The 14,728-nt window shown below is 34.9% G+C and overlaps 2 protein-coding genes across 6 annotated transcripts in view; both read right to left on the reverse strand.

Annotated features, from left to right (window-relative positions):
* Positions 1-14,728, reverse strand: part of LOC135197966 (soluble guanylate cyclase 89Da-like) — a 277,263-nt gene that overhangs the window by 157,086 nt on the left and 105,449 nt on the right. The gene's annotated exons all lie outside the window — the stretch shown is intronic.
* LOC135197964 (uncharacterized) overlaps positions 14,102-14,728 on the reverse strand; it is a 144,927-nt gene continuing 144,300 nt past the window's right edge. For all 4 annotated transcript variants that reach the window (XM_064225264.1, XM_064225265.1, XM_064225263.1 and 1 more), the window contains one exon: positions 14,102-14,238. In XM_064225264.1, coding sequence (XP_064081334.1) covers positions 14,233-14,238 — 6 coding nt within the window. In that variant the 3' untranslated portion in view covers positions 14,102-14,232. The remainder of the gene's footprint in view (positions 14,239-14,728) is intronic.

The following is a 14,728-nucleotide window of genomic DNA, read 5'->3' on the forward strand; positions in this document are numbered from 1 at the left end:
TGCTGGTGACCTCCGTGTGACCTTTCCTTGGGCGTTGGTCAGTGCCACGGGCTCTCGAACTTGCATCCTGCAGTGTGTACTCTTTGCTCCCAGGCTTAAGTGTACGCTCTTCCTCTATCTAATTCATTTGTTAATTTATTTAGTTTTACTTGATTATTTTTATTCTAGTATTATCGTTTAATTGATTTTATAAAGGCTTTAAATAATTGTTTTAATTATTTAGATTTTTTATATATGTTCACTTCATTATTTTTGTTTTAATAATTATGCAGTTGCTTTTTTATACAGGGCGTCCATAGAGTCCCAGTACCATTACAAAGGGGGGAAAGGGGGAGTAGCCACGCCCTTGGGGGGTGGGGGGGCGGGAGGCGGGGCTAGAAAAGTGGAGTCTATATGGGGTCTTTTCCTCTAATATATATATATATATATAAATATATATAATATAGATATCTATATATATATATATAAAATATATATGCGTATATATATATACAAATATATATATATATATATATATATATATATGTATATATATATTATATATATATATATATATATATATATATATTATATATATAATATATATTTATATATATGACCCCGACCTGGGTTGCGTGGGTCTCTTAAGTTACTGTGGGTCATGCAGAAATCAAACGCTCAGTGATTAATTTAACACCGGTCTTATATTCTAATGAATTTACACAAGGGCTCGAGTGAAATTGAACTTAATATCTACAGTACCAGCGGATTGAAACCAGCAGAGGGCAACGAGGGGGAACTGTACGTCCACCCCATTGCTTGACCGACGCTTGACTGCCTCCCTCAAGGGGAAACCTTGGCTCCTCTCGTTCCCCACAAACCCCCGATATTTTCCCTCCAGGATGTGATTGGCTCCAGCACCTCTCCTTAGGTCTATGGACCAATGGGTGCCAAATATGGGTGACACTAAAAACCAACGAACTTTTTGGGGGATGCCCGGGAGAGGAGACGCTCTTCTCAACCTGAGAGAAACTGACCGTTGACATACCCAGGAGTACTGTGGCGTTCAGGGATCATTGGGGAGCCCCTTATAAGCCCTCTACAGTGGTTTATCACTCCCTCCCCAAGTTCCTTTGCGTCCCCGCAAAGCTGCAATCGCTGCCTTGCCCCACCTCGAGTCTCGTCCCTTAAGGTACTGATTTATCTAAATCAAAATTACCTATCTTAAAGGGGGCCATTTGACGTGTGTACAAACTAAATGTTACAAGTGAATTGAACACGTCTTACAATACAAGATATTCCAACAACAACAAAAAATTCAAATCAATCACTCTTCACTCCTGCTTTATTCTCACAACAAAATGGTGAAAATAAAACGATAGAAAATTTCACACATTCAGCCACTGCCCTTGACAATCAGGACACATGGCATGGCATCAATTCTTAATCACCATGCATCACGTCAATGTATTAAATTTCCTCAAAATAACAAAAACATCATTTAGACATTTATACACAGAAGAAAAATACTGCAGTGGAATTTCACGAAAATAAAAGAATCTTCTTGGAACATCAATTTACATTTAAGACTATCACATAAGAAACATGAAAGTGAAAATAGAAATTCAGGCACAAAGAATTTCATCAACGGGGAAAATATATAAAAAAAACATTACAAGCATTTGTGGAATTTATAAATTATAAGGAAGGGATGGAATCGGGGTTGCTGCAAAATTTAACATAAAAAATAAAAGCAATAAACCATAATGATAAAATAACATACATAAGCAACACAACCACAAAACAAAAAATGTTACAACACAAGAATATGATCCACAGGTAATAGCATTTGTTCTCAAAATAATTTGGACAATTTAAATAAAACAACATAAATTCGTGACACATTACAATCTGATCGACATCTCAAGAAATGAAAAAAAAAAATAAAATAAAATAAAACAACTGGTATGATTCTGAATCCTAGGCAAAGACGTGGGTTGGCATTTACAGACTCTAATGATTGACCCCTTTCATCTACTTTGCAATAGCATTTACCTATGACATGGGCTCAGGAGCTTGGTCTTGTGCTCTCGGCCTGGCGCCCACCTGCGCTCCTGTGTGTTTCACTGGCTCTCCTCCCGGGTACCCGGCCAACCTCGGGTACGGGGTCACTGGTTGGTTGGTGTGGTACACCAAATGTCTTGACATGCGTTGTACGGAGCTAGGACAATTCGCCGTAAACAAATTTGCCGTAGGACAATTGATTGTAAGACTTTTCGCCGTAAGAAAACTTGCCGTACGGATATTTTGCCGCAAGGACATTTCGCCGTAAAATGTATATTTTAGTTTTTACCTTATTTCTTTTAGAGATCAATGTAACTATATTCATATAGTTATCTTCAAGTATATTTATAACTTTTCATTGATTTTCATGTATTCATTTAATTATAATTATATATAAGAAAAGGATAAAAAAATGAAGACCACACACTTTATCTAAAAAGTTTTCTAAAAAAAATTCAAAGCTAAAAATCATGTAAGTTCATAGCAATTGCTCGTAAATAATGTTGTTTTGCATTTTGATCATAACCTCTGACAATACTTAGTATGCGCTTATAAACATTTTTGTATTGTTTCTTAACTGCTGTTTCACCTCTTTCTGCATCGATTATCTTCTTTTTAGAGATATTCTTCATTTTTCAATACATTGATGAGTTTCCATAAATTTGGATGCGTATTGGTTACAGATGCTTGAAGCGCATTATGGAACCCTTCTACTCCATTGTTGGTATTAGCCAGCTGATCTAGGGTTCTTTGATTAACATTCCAAAGTTCGATAAGAAAAGTTGGAGAAACTCTACGACGACGAGGTCCCCTCCCTCTCTCTCCCCCAATGTAATGAGTTTCAAAATATGCAACTAGTTCTTGTGGTATGTCATCGTCATCAACCAACTCTATAAATGCATCAATGATGTCTGAAGGCGGTATGAATGCAAGTACCATAAGGCACTTTACTTTTGTATTAAAAGCACAATCACTTTGATATCGAACCTTAAGCCCAATATCTGTCACTTTTCTGTAAACATTCTTACAGAAATGAAAATAACAGCCTGTTACATTTGCAGAAGGGAAAATGTCAGAAAAACTTAAAAAAACTAGCTGGTTCGAAATCAATCATTAGATTTTCAGGTTCTAGGGACTCGAGTAAATCTTTAACCTTTTGAAAAAACGTATTGTAAGATTCCTTAGTCTTATTCGGAAAGAGACCGTAAACTCGTGGGATGCATGCATGTCCTATGTTGACATGTAGAGTATATAACTGATAGAAGATTTCAGGACAAACCTTAAATGTTCCATCGCATGCCCAATTTGTATGTCTTTCTAGATCGTGTAACCCTGCAATCGTAGCAAAGATCAACATTCTGTTTTCATCTTCCATTCCACTATCATAAAGTAAAAATCTTTCTCCGTTCTGTAAACACGCAAATTCTTCGGGAATTACATAACCGATTCTTGTTCTTGGAATAGGGGGCCTTTTCTTCTTTTTGTCTCCATCTTCTTATGTTTCTTGACAAATTTGAAGTTGATGGCATAAGAGAGCGTCCTGCATTTTTTAATTCCTCGCATGCAGCACCAATCAATGATCTTGAAGCTAGCTGGGATTTCAGTGCATTTTCTTTCATATGTGCAATTGTTTTTTGCATTTTATGTTTGCTTGGGTTCGCTGGATGGGTATGCTCACTTACAGTTTTACAGATTGAAATCTCTTCAATATTCCGTCTTGTACGTACTCTTGCTTTGAAGTTTTTTTCAACACACTTCCAATAAACCTTGCCTCCATATTCTCTTTCTAGCCTGTAAATGAAGTTGGAATCGTCTACGAGCTTATCACAACCTCTGGTGCTTTTGATAGTGTACGGCATCGTAGGGGTTTAAGTTTCAACTGATAAAAGTAGATAATACAAAGGTTTAAGAAAAAATAAAACTGAATTTGTAATGACCTCATTTAAACATTTAACGACGGGTGTCAAAATTTATAACGACCCTTCTCTCTCTTTCTTCATTCTTTTTTTTTTAATCTATATATGACAAAGCATATACATTTTACGGCGAAATGTCCTTGCGGCAAAATATCCGTACGGCAATTTTTCTTACGGCAAAATGTCTTACAATCAATTGTCCCACGGCAAATTTGTTTACGGCAAATTGTCCGGTCTCCGCGTTGTACGACAGGTGATTCTCGCTTTGTGCTTTTAGTACATTTAAGTGGAGTAAGCCAGCATTGCGATTAATTTCCTTCACATGATACGATCCCCAACAGCCAGGTTTTATCCACCATCCCACCCGTGGGTGGAAGCGTGTGTACGCATCCACGAACACACAGTATCCTCAGACAAAACAAGTCGGCTCTCATTGCCTAGTGAAGCATCAGTATTTACTTCTGAACTATCAGCGATTTTATTGACAATTGACAAGGTTAAAACAATTGAGGATAAGGTGGATCTCAAATTTGTTATTTTTTCCGATTCAAGAAGTGTCATAGAAGCCCTCAAAGGTTACGCACAGAAATCAACTGATATAACAAATTAAAGAGCTCCTCAACCAACTATATTCTCGCGGGGTAAATATTGAAATATGCTGGATTCCGGCCCATGTTGAGTTTTCTGTAATGAGAAAGCAGATGCCGCTGCTAAATCGGCCATACATTTACCAAACCTCGGCATTAAACTTCCTGACAAGGATTATGTAACTATACTTTAGAAGTTTTATGGCAAAAAAATGACAGGAAATTTGGAATGATGAATCGGAAAATAATTAATTGAAACAAATAAAACGAATAATTTCTCCATGGGAATCATCAAATCAAAATGGCAAGAAACCTTCAGTAATTTTAACGAGATTTATATTCTGAGTTTCTCTGTTTTTAGGATTTTAACGTTTTTATGAAAAGTAGGTATTATAAATAAAATTCAGATTTTTTTGTTCTATTTTTTTATATTATAAAATTTAAAAAAATCTATATATATATATATATATATATATATGTATATATATATGTATATATATACATACATATATATATATATATATATATATATATATATATATATATATATATATGTATATACATATATATACACACACACACACACACATATATATATATATATATATATATATATATATATATATATATATATATATATAATTTTTTCCCGAAAATTTTCTGGTCAGCCCTGTGGGAGTCAAGCCTGACTCACTGGGATGGTTACTCTCCTTCCTTTAATAAATAAATATACAAAGATGATCTCAGTAACCATATAACGCTATGTGCCAGTCGTCATGGTGAGTTAGAATCATTGATATTGACTATTATCGGTGAAGGTATTACGATCACCACCTTATATATGTTGATACGCGACCCCGTCACGCCTTACATTAAGGTCACCCAATGTCACCTGTCCCCCATAACCTTTAACCCCCATCTTGTTATTTCCTTCTACCCCCGCACATCCTCATGTTCGGGGTTTCAAGGTCTTACAGTTATTATGAGATCGTTTTGGTGGATGTTTTTTGGAAGGTAAAGTAATACTCGGATGACAGTATTTCATACGCCATTATATTTTCCAATTATTTCATTATCAAAATTAAAAACATGGATATGTAAAAGAAAGAATGAACAGGAGATATCGAAGGTAATGGGTTTCTTGAATAGCTTGGAGGGGGAACACCGACAAGATGTGCCTGACATTAGCTGCTGAAGCGACAAATTAAGGCGGAGAGCCGGAGTGAGTGAGAAAGCGTGAGCCGGGGTGGGTTTGGGTGGGCCGGGAGGTGGGGGGAAAGGGGGGGGGGGAAGGTTAGCTAAGACGTGACCGATCTGCCCAGGTCTAAAGACTGTCACCGAATAATTTGAGACACTAGATAGTATGTTAATAGTATACATCCTTTATACGCCACCATCATTATATTAAGGCACCGATGCACACATTCACTGCATTTTATTTCACACAATTCATTTTCCTCGAGAGTTTCAGAAAGAATATAATGAATGTAATATAATATAAGAAATATAGCAGATTAAAATACTTAATATTAAGTAGCCTTGATGGTTGCGAGAGACGGAGCCAAGTGGACCATCATTCAAATACTGGTAACTCAATTAAGTTATGTCACAAATACAAATCCTGTGGTACTAGATTAGCATATCCTGTAATGTGTTCTTAGCATAGATTAATTAAATATTACCCTTGCAAAATTGATGAATCATACAACCCACGGCTATAAAACCTGGTGTGTAACATCTTTGTGACCAGATTCGTATATTATTGGTAATACGGGTAACTATAGTCCAGTCAATCTAGGGCAAAAATAAATGCAGCCAAGCACAAGTTCGTTGAGTAGCCATTTACGGTTTTGTGATCTTTGGCCACATCCAAATAACATATCAAACGTTTACCATTATTTAAATAGTAGATCCAGGAGATATAAGTCGGAGGGCAGAACAACAGATGAAGAGAGAGAGATTTTTGAGAGAGGAGACGAGAGAGAGAGAGAGAGAGAGAGAGAGAGAGAGAGAGAGAGAGAATACAGATGCTTATAGGATAATGAAAAATTATATTTCCGTCTGAATAATATTACTATGAATAGTCAGTTCCAACAATATTTATGGGTTTTTATATAGAAAATAGGATAACCATTTAAAACAATACGATGTGATAAGCATTCATAATAATCATTTTCCAAAAAATATAAGATAATATATTCTTAAAACAGGTCTCAAATATACCCATCAGATTAACTAAACAGAAATAAAAGCTCTCTCTCTCGCTTTGTCCATATATATTTCATTCCTTAATGCATTCCTTTGGCTGATTACCGTAATTTCGCTCCTCCTCCCATTCGAACTACTCTAACTATGTATGGTTGTTTGAACGTGGGCCACTTTCAGGGCAAGAAGGGCATGATCTCTCCGAGCCAGGACCTGGCGGGGCGGCACCGCTTTTGTAATTGGCTGTACATACAAGTATATACAGTGGACTCCCAGTATTTGCAGGGGGTGTACCAAACACCCCCACCAAGAATAGCTAGAATCCGCGAATACTTAGAACCCTTATAAAAATGCTTACAACTGCCTATTTTGTTAGTTCAAACTCTGAAAAACCCACTAAAAATACATAAACCAGGTTCTTTTAATAGTTTTATTACAAAAAGTGCATTCCATCATGAAACTGATATGAATATAGAGTAATTTGTGGGCATTTCTAATAGAAAAATACAGCAAATACATGAATTTCCCGCGAATAATGGGTAGATATGGTTCATAGAGAAATCTGTAAATACATGAGTCCGCGAATGTCAAGAACGCGAATATGGGGGTCCACTATATTATATATATATATATATTATATATATATATATATATATATATATATATATATATATATGTATATATGTGTTATATATATATATATAACTATATATATAAACTATAAAGTATATTGTAAGTATATATATATTCTCATACTGATACGTATACTATTTTTTTTCCATGAGTACCCCTTAGACAATTGCTTCATCTCAGGATAAGAAAACCAATTAAAAGCATCAGATTATATTTAAACTAACTATTTTATCACAGAGTTACAAAATGCTACTACATAAAGCGGATATGATTCTAGTATATACTCATTCAACTGTTATTCCATCATAATGGGCTTTCACCTTTTATTCGGCATGATTTGTGAGAAAATTATACTACAGTTACCCCTCCTATTTAAGACTTAAGCATTCTCATTATTAACAAAGGACCCTTAGTAAGTGAATTAATTAGTATAATTATTTTTCAATTGTTAATCATTATACCTATACTGTATACTTCAATATGATAATCTTTTTAAGCAAATGAATGCACGATTATGTTTCAACAATGAGCTGCAAATTGTTATTCAGGAAGTCTGGCAATTTCTCAATGATTCATTATCTAAATATCTTCTGGATCACTAATCAGTTAATTTTGATACATAATAGAAGTCAGCAGCCATCAAATATTGTACTGTAAGTCTTGAAAAATGCCTAACAGTCTTAGGTTACGTTCATTTATACTGCAATAACTTATTGCAGGTTTGTGACCAACTAATATTTCTTAAATGTTTTTAAAGTTAATCCCCAATTGTTGAACAACAACTTTATTCAGTTCTGTGATTTTAGCTATAAAGTCTGTATTTATCAGCTATATAATCACTGAATCATTATTTTACGCTAAGCTATCATTTCTTTATGTGATACATTTTAAATAAATTTCTTAAACTGAATGCTAAGTAAACTACGGGTTAGTTTAGGCTGGGAACTATGTGGAACTGCTTTTAGCTGTACAGCACCTAGAAAAAATTCAAGTGCAGGCTATGATATAGTTCTTTGCTACTAGACAGACTTTGTTACAGTGCACTTACAAAAAAGCTAACCCCTACATAATAATATCTGTTCAGCTCAGGTGTTACAGGAAAAGTTCTTTGGCTGGCTGACTCCCGTACATGTGTAAGGTTGCAAATCTGATAATTTTAATGCTGGAATATCAACATTAGATGGAAAGAGTTCCATATGTAATAACAAACTAAGTGTAAAAGTTTCTGCATACAATGCAAAAACACAAAAGTCACTGCTTTTGAGTATCAAACGCAAAGCCTACATGACAAAATCACACATCACCTTCATCCACGACTGAAAATTACTTCAAATAACTACCTCACTATTATTTCAAATAAATTAAAAGACAGGTCGTACATTTAGTATACAAAAGCATATTATTGCTCATTGCATCAACGGTTCACTTGAAACAAAAATCAAGCCTTGTGACTGAAGCTCCATCTGGGGAACAAAATTGCATAAGAGGAGAAAATGTCAGGAAAATACACATTTACCATGAATAAATAATAGTTGAAAATATATAATTCAAACTCATTTTCAAGGCAGTTCCACCATAAAGAGGCTAATCATCAAAGACCAAAAATGAAAAGGAACTGAGTATGAAGAGTAATAAATATAACATAATGATTATGGCAGTGACAAAAAGTACATTTCAGTTAAGTCATAACTAATTCTAATAAAACTTAGGAAACAATGGAAATCTACATGGCTGTGACGCTAATTCCATCATCAAACATCATGCAGTAAATTGAAAGAATAATTATTAATATGTTTAATCTCAGCAAGTGACATAAAATGATACTTCACAGTTTAGCTAAAAACACTGAAAATGTTTTTTTTACAACAAAATTATTTTTTTTTAAATACAGACGGATTACAATTATGTAGTACATATATTCATGCATTAAAAATAAGAAATCATAGTTTATGGCAGTGACAAAAAGCGTATTCAAGTTTAGTAAAAAACTACATCTAATAAAACCTAAGAATTAATGTGGAAGAACACTTATTGATCTAAGCAAGTGACAAAGTGAGCATTCACCGTTCACCTAAAAACATGAAAAAATATACTTTGTCTAATAATTATATTCAAAAACTAAAAAACCATTACTATTACATAGCACATTCATGCATTTGTATGAGTACCGATACTCCAAACTAATAGTAGTAGTAGTAGAAACCTCTCAATCTCTGTAGGTTTGTGCAAAATCTATTTTTTTTAAGTTCACCAGTATCTGTTATGTAGTGTGAGTAGTTGCAACAGAACTAGGGTTTACGTAAAAATAATGGGTGTGCATGGAAAAAAATATTTAAAAATTAAATTTGTTCCATCAATAACTCATTGATTTAAACTGCTTTGAGAAAATGAGGGATCAGGAATAGGACTGGCACCCTGTTTAACATCAAAATAGTCTTGAGATCATACTGAAGATACCGATCAATTAAAGAAAAGCAAAAAGACAAGCATCGTAGCAAGTGACCCTGAGAATCTACTCCTATAAGGATGCTGTAATGAAATGCTTATGAGAGTGATATGGCTAATTCCCTTGACCCAAAAACGTTAACTACAACAGATAAAACCTGACCTGATGCAACAACTAGGCCTAGAGAATACAAATTTATAAACATGTGAGAAATGTCCCTTAAATAAATAGAAAATTGTTGACTGGCATCTCCAAAAACCAGCTATTACAACTGAATTAAAGTCCACATTCCTAGAGAATATTAATGAAGTTGAGAGAGCCTTATTTTGCGCATAAAGACTTTCACCTTTGGTCATTTTTTCTGTAATATTCTCAGAGAGAGAGAGAGAGAGAGAGAGAGAGAGAGAGAGAGAGAAGAGGCTGGAGTTCTCTGCTCTAAAATCCTTGGTACTGTCTTGGTAATTAAAAATGGGTCTGACTGGATGTTACAAATGATCCTCTTCATTCCTTCCTGAGGCAAGAGGAAGGAAATAGGAAAGGCTGCTATAGTATGGTCATGTCTCCATGAATGCGGGTAGCTAGTAGAGTACAGTCAGGCTGGATCACATATGACATGAGTGTTTGAGCCACGCAAGCAGTTGGTATGTTAGGTTAGGTTAAGGTTAGGAATCTAGCAGCACGGCAAAGGTATGGACTGTTAAAAACTAATATAGACTTGAGTTTTGGCAGCAGGAGAACTGGGATGTGAAGGCTTGGAAGAGTGATAGGTTAATAAAGAGTAAACTCTGGCACTTGAGCAGGAGTGATTTGAGGCTGGTGTGCCGCTGAAGTTATACACATCAGAGGCCGTGAGAAAGTGGGTGGAAATGGTTGTGTGACAAGCAGCAGACACATTGCTGGTGCCAGGAACTTCCAAGGATGTGGTTTAAACTGGGTTTTTGTCAAGAAAAGCCACACCAATGACTATATTTTTTAGGGGACCAGGTCCAAAGAATGAAGAATGAATGGTATCGGGGACACTGTAGAGTGACACAGGGTCTCACGAATCTCTACCCGTGTAGTTACAAGAACAGCAGTCAGGCAAAGGTTAAAGTCTGTGATGAAGGGAGAGCATGTTCCTCTCACTGGATTGGGAAAACGAAAAGGAGTAATAGGCGTTATTTCCAATAACTGTTGAAGGTTTTGCATTATTTCAACCATTCTGGGAGAAAATAGGAAATCTTTCAAGTTAATCAACACATACCCCCATCTTCAATAAGTAACTGAAGAAGAGAGAAGCTGGCATTGATAACAACACGCACCTCCACCTTCAATAAGTAACTGAAGGAGAAACTGGCATTGACAAGAATAAAGGAGGACAATGTGGACAAAGGAGCTGTCTGTGCTGCAAGCACTTTACCAGAAGGCAGGCATATTTATAGAAGGATCCTCTAATGCATATGAAATACAATAGAGAATAGATGGACTTCAAATATATGAAGTCTTGTAAGCTAGTGATACAACAGTCACTCCAATACACCTCTTGTAAAACTTTCTACCAATACAATAACAATAACTCCATTGCTTAGTTAGGTGACCAGTCCTGGCAAACTGAGCAAGTCAAATCAGAAGCGCAATAGCTACACACTTGACCCTGACTCATATTTTAAAGAAGTTGAGGGTTCCTATCAAAACTGGCCATGTGCGACGTGCGCAGCTTACAAGGCAGACTTACCCACCTACACTGAAGCCTAACAAAAAAAATGACTCCCTTTGAACAATAATACTAGGAAAAAGGCAAAAAAACAATTGCTTGTAACATACCTATGTATAACCAGAAAACAAATGCATGGCATACATGAATATGTTGTGACAGTGAGCAGCATGCCTAAGATAAACAAATTAAATGAGAACTGAAAGGTACAATTCCACAGTCAATGCTGTCAACATAAAAAATAACCTAAAAAGGATACACCCACAACCCACTAAGAAAGAGGCAAAACAAATTTACCAAGAAGACTTGGGAACAAATGAAACTGGAAACTAGAGAATCCTACTCATGCCTTCAAGGACATCCAATTTAGCACTTCAATCCAGTGGGTGAGAAAACCACTTACATATAAGTAATGCAACTTAGGGTAGTAATGGATTCTTAGGATGCTACTACTAGTAAAGAAACCAAAATACACTGAACCAAATGCTAAACTACTACATAAGAAGTGCAAAAACAAAGCATAGCATTAAATGCAAATTGAATGTTAGAAAAGATTAAAAACAAAATTATCAACTCATTCAAGAACAAAAATGCTGCTAAAAATCTGGTTATATCAAAAATCAGCATAAGGAAACACTAACATGAGGAAACACTATCACTCATCCTACACATACAAACTGCTACGTAACAGCCAAAACAATCTTAACAAAAAGATTAGGAAACAAATGCAAAACGAGCAAATAACCTGCTGCTAGTTAGATCCCAACATCAAAATGAAATAAAATACTGAAAAATCCTTAACTGTGAAAACATGGCTAAGCTGTCTAAGCTGTGAAAACAAGACAATATGGTAATGAAAGCACTGCAAAAAGAACAGTACAGTATTTACATAATAGATGGTACTATTACACTGTAATAAGGCAACTATTCACACTCCCTGACAGGAGGAAAAAACACAAAACTGAAAAATATTAATTGAAAGTCATGTCTTTCTGAAAATTTAACCACAAGCATCTGAAAACTTTTCTTGAAGGTCCTATCTTCCTAAGAATCCTTTCATTTACACCGAAAATGATTAGGATTGATACTGAAAAACAAACAATGAAGCACAGCCTGGTTTCAGAAACTGGGGAGTCATAATAAAAACCACCAAGCACACAAGAAGTGTCACAGCCATATTAGACTTGAGTAACCACAGATGAATGCACTATCCTACATGGAGTGAGTGATCTTTTAGGACGGAGTGTTTGAAATTTATGCAGAATCATGAATAGGCTATGAAAATACAATGGGTTTCTGGATGAAAAAATTATATAATTAACACTTAAGTTAGTCTCATATAAATGTTTTCAGTCATTTGGAACTCTTTCCACAAGCTCTAAAATCCAAGCTACTTTTAAAACTTGTTAACTAACATCAGATTTTAATTTAAACTGGTTTTCCTGTTGACTGGGGTGCACTTACATACCTACTATATCTTTTGTGAACATTCTAGTTATATTTAAAATTATTCTAATGGTTCTAAAGCAAGCCTGGTCTCTCAAATAGGTAAATAATTTATAATAATACCTAATTCCTATAAACAATTTCTTATCCTCAAGTTCATTAGTAAGGGTTCTTCACAAAGTACATTGCTACAATGCAGTCCAGTCATCCCTGACTACAAAGGAGTTTATGTATAGTACTTACTTCCTCCCAGAAACATATTTCATCACATAAAAATTTATATGGTAGAATTCAAGGTTAAAGTTTACATCTAACACCTTGTTGATTTAATGCTATCAATGTTTTAGCACAGGCAAAATGGTGACAAACTTGCATGCTTTCACTAAAACTGTTTATCAAGACTGATATTCGCACATGTAGTACAATATGATATCTGTAATCAGCTACATTAATTCTAAATATGAATTACAGCATACAGTACAATATTAACACTATTACTATTAGTCTCTAATACAGAGACGCACTACATAACTAACACACCATAATAGCCCTTCTACAGTACAGTAGTTTCATCATTTCCCTAGAATGATGCCAACTAAGGTAATTTTAAAACTAAGAACAAAATATACATGTTTTCTTTTGTACTAAATATCTGATTCACATAGAAATGAAAACTGAAGCAGAGAGAGAGAGAGAGAGAGAGAGAGAGAGAGAGAGAAGAGAGAGAGATGATTAGTGATTTGACTTGACACCCATTTTAAGGGGGTATTTGCCATCTATAACACACATATCTCAAACCTCAATAAAACCTAGCTGATTTGAGAATTTTTCATCATCTCTTTTATAACGACATTGTTCAGTAGCCAAAGTGAAAAAAACACACCATAATTTTTTGTAATGTATCTTTTGTATATATGTAAGTACAAATTTACTTTTTAACAGAAATGTTGGGTTGTTGGAGACTGACAACTGCATCAGTTAAAAAATAAGCCATTCATCCCAAATTCCAAAGAATAAGAAAAGAATACTTTAAGTCTTACCCACATGTGAGAGAGAGAGAGTTGAGAAGAGAGGAGAGGAGAAAGGAGAGAGACGAGAGAGAGAGAGAGAGAGAGAGAGAAGAGAGAGGTGAGAGATAGAGAGAGAGAGAGAGAGAGAGAGAGACATCTTTATCTGAATGGTTCAGATAAAACCATACAAATGAAATTACACAATACATGGTAAAAATTTAGTTGATGCTGAAGAGCAGATCTGATTTCAATGTCACCTCTGGCAAAAAAGAAAATAAAATCATAATTAAGATATCATAGGTTATAAAAAGGTAATTTTTACTCCATGAACAATGTTTTGACATCTAATGACTTACTTGCTCTGTACATTCCTTTCCAGTTAAAATTCATGAGGATCTTACAAAAGTCCAGTGAAAATGATGATAATGTAAATAACATCAATTGTACATGAATGCCCATTGCAGAAGAACTTTGCTAAAGCTACAAAAGAAATTAAATGTTTGTAAGAAAAAGCATGTTCAGTAGTGATACTTATCTAATAATTACCGAGCAAGTAATCAGATGCAGTAATCTAAAAATGAAAAGAGAGAGAGAGAGAGAGAGAGAGAGAGAGAGAGAGAGAGAGAGAGAGACTCACTGGCAATGTATGTGGAAAAATGTCATTACATAATAGAAATGTCATTTAGCCATAATTTAATTATACTAAACGAAGTTTGACAGAAAACCTAAGTTTTTCATCTTGAAATGCA

This window comes from Macrobrachium nipponense, chromosome 21, assembly GCF_015104395.2.
Source record: "Macrobrachium nipponense isolate FS-2020 chromosome 21, ASM1510439v2, whole genome shotgun sequence".
NCBI classification, from domain to species: Eukaryota; Metazoa; Arthropoda; class Malacostraca; order Decapoda; family Palaemonidae; genus Macrobrachium; species Macrobrachium nipponense.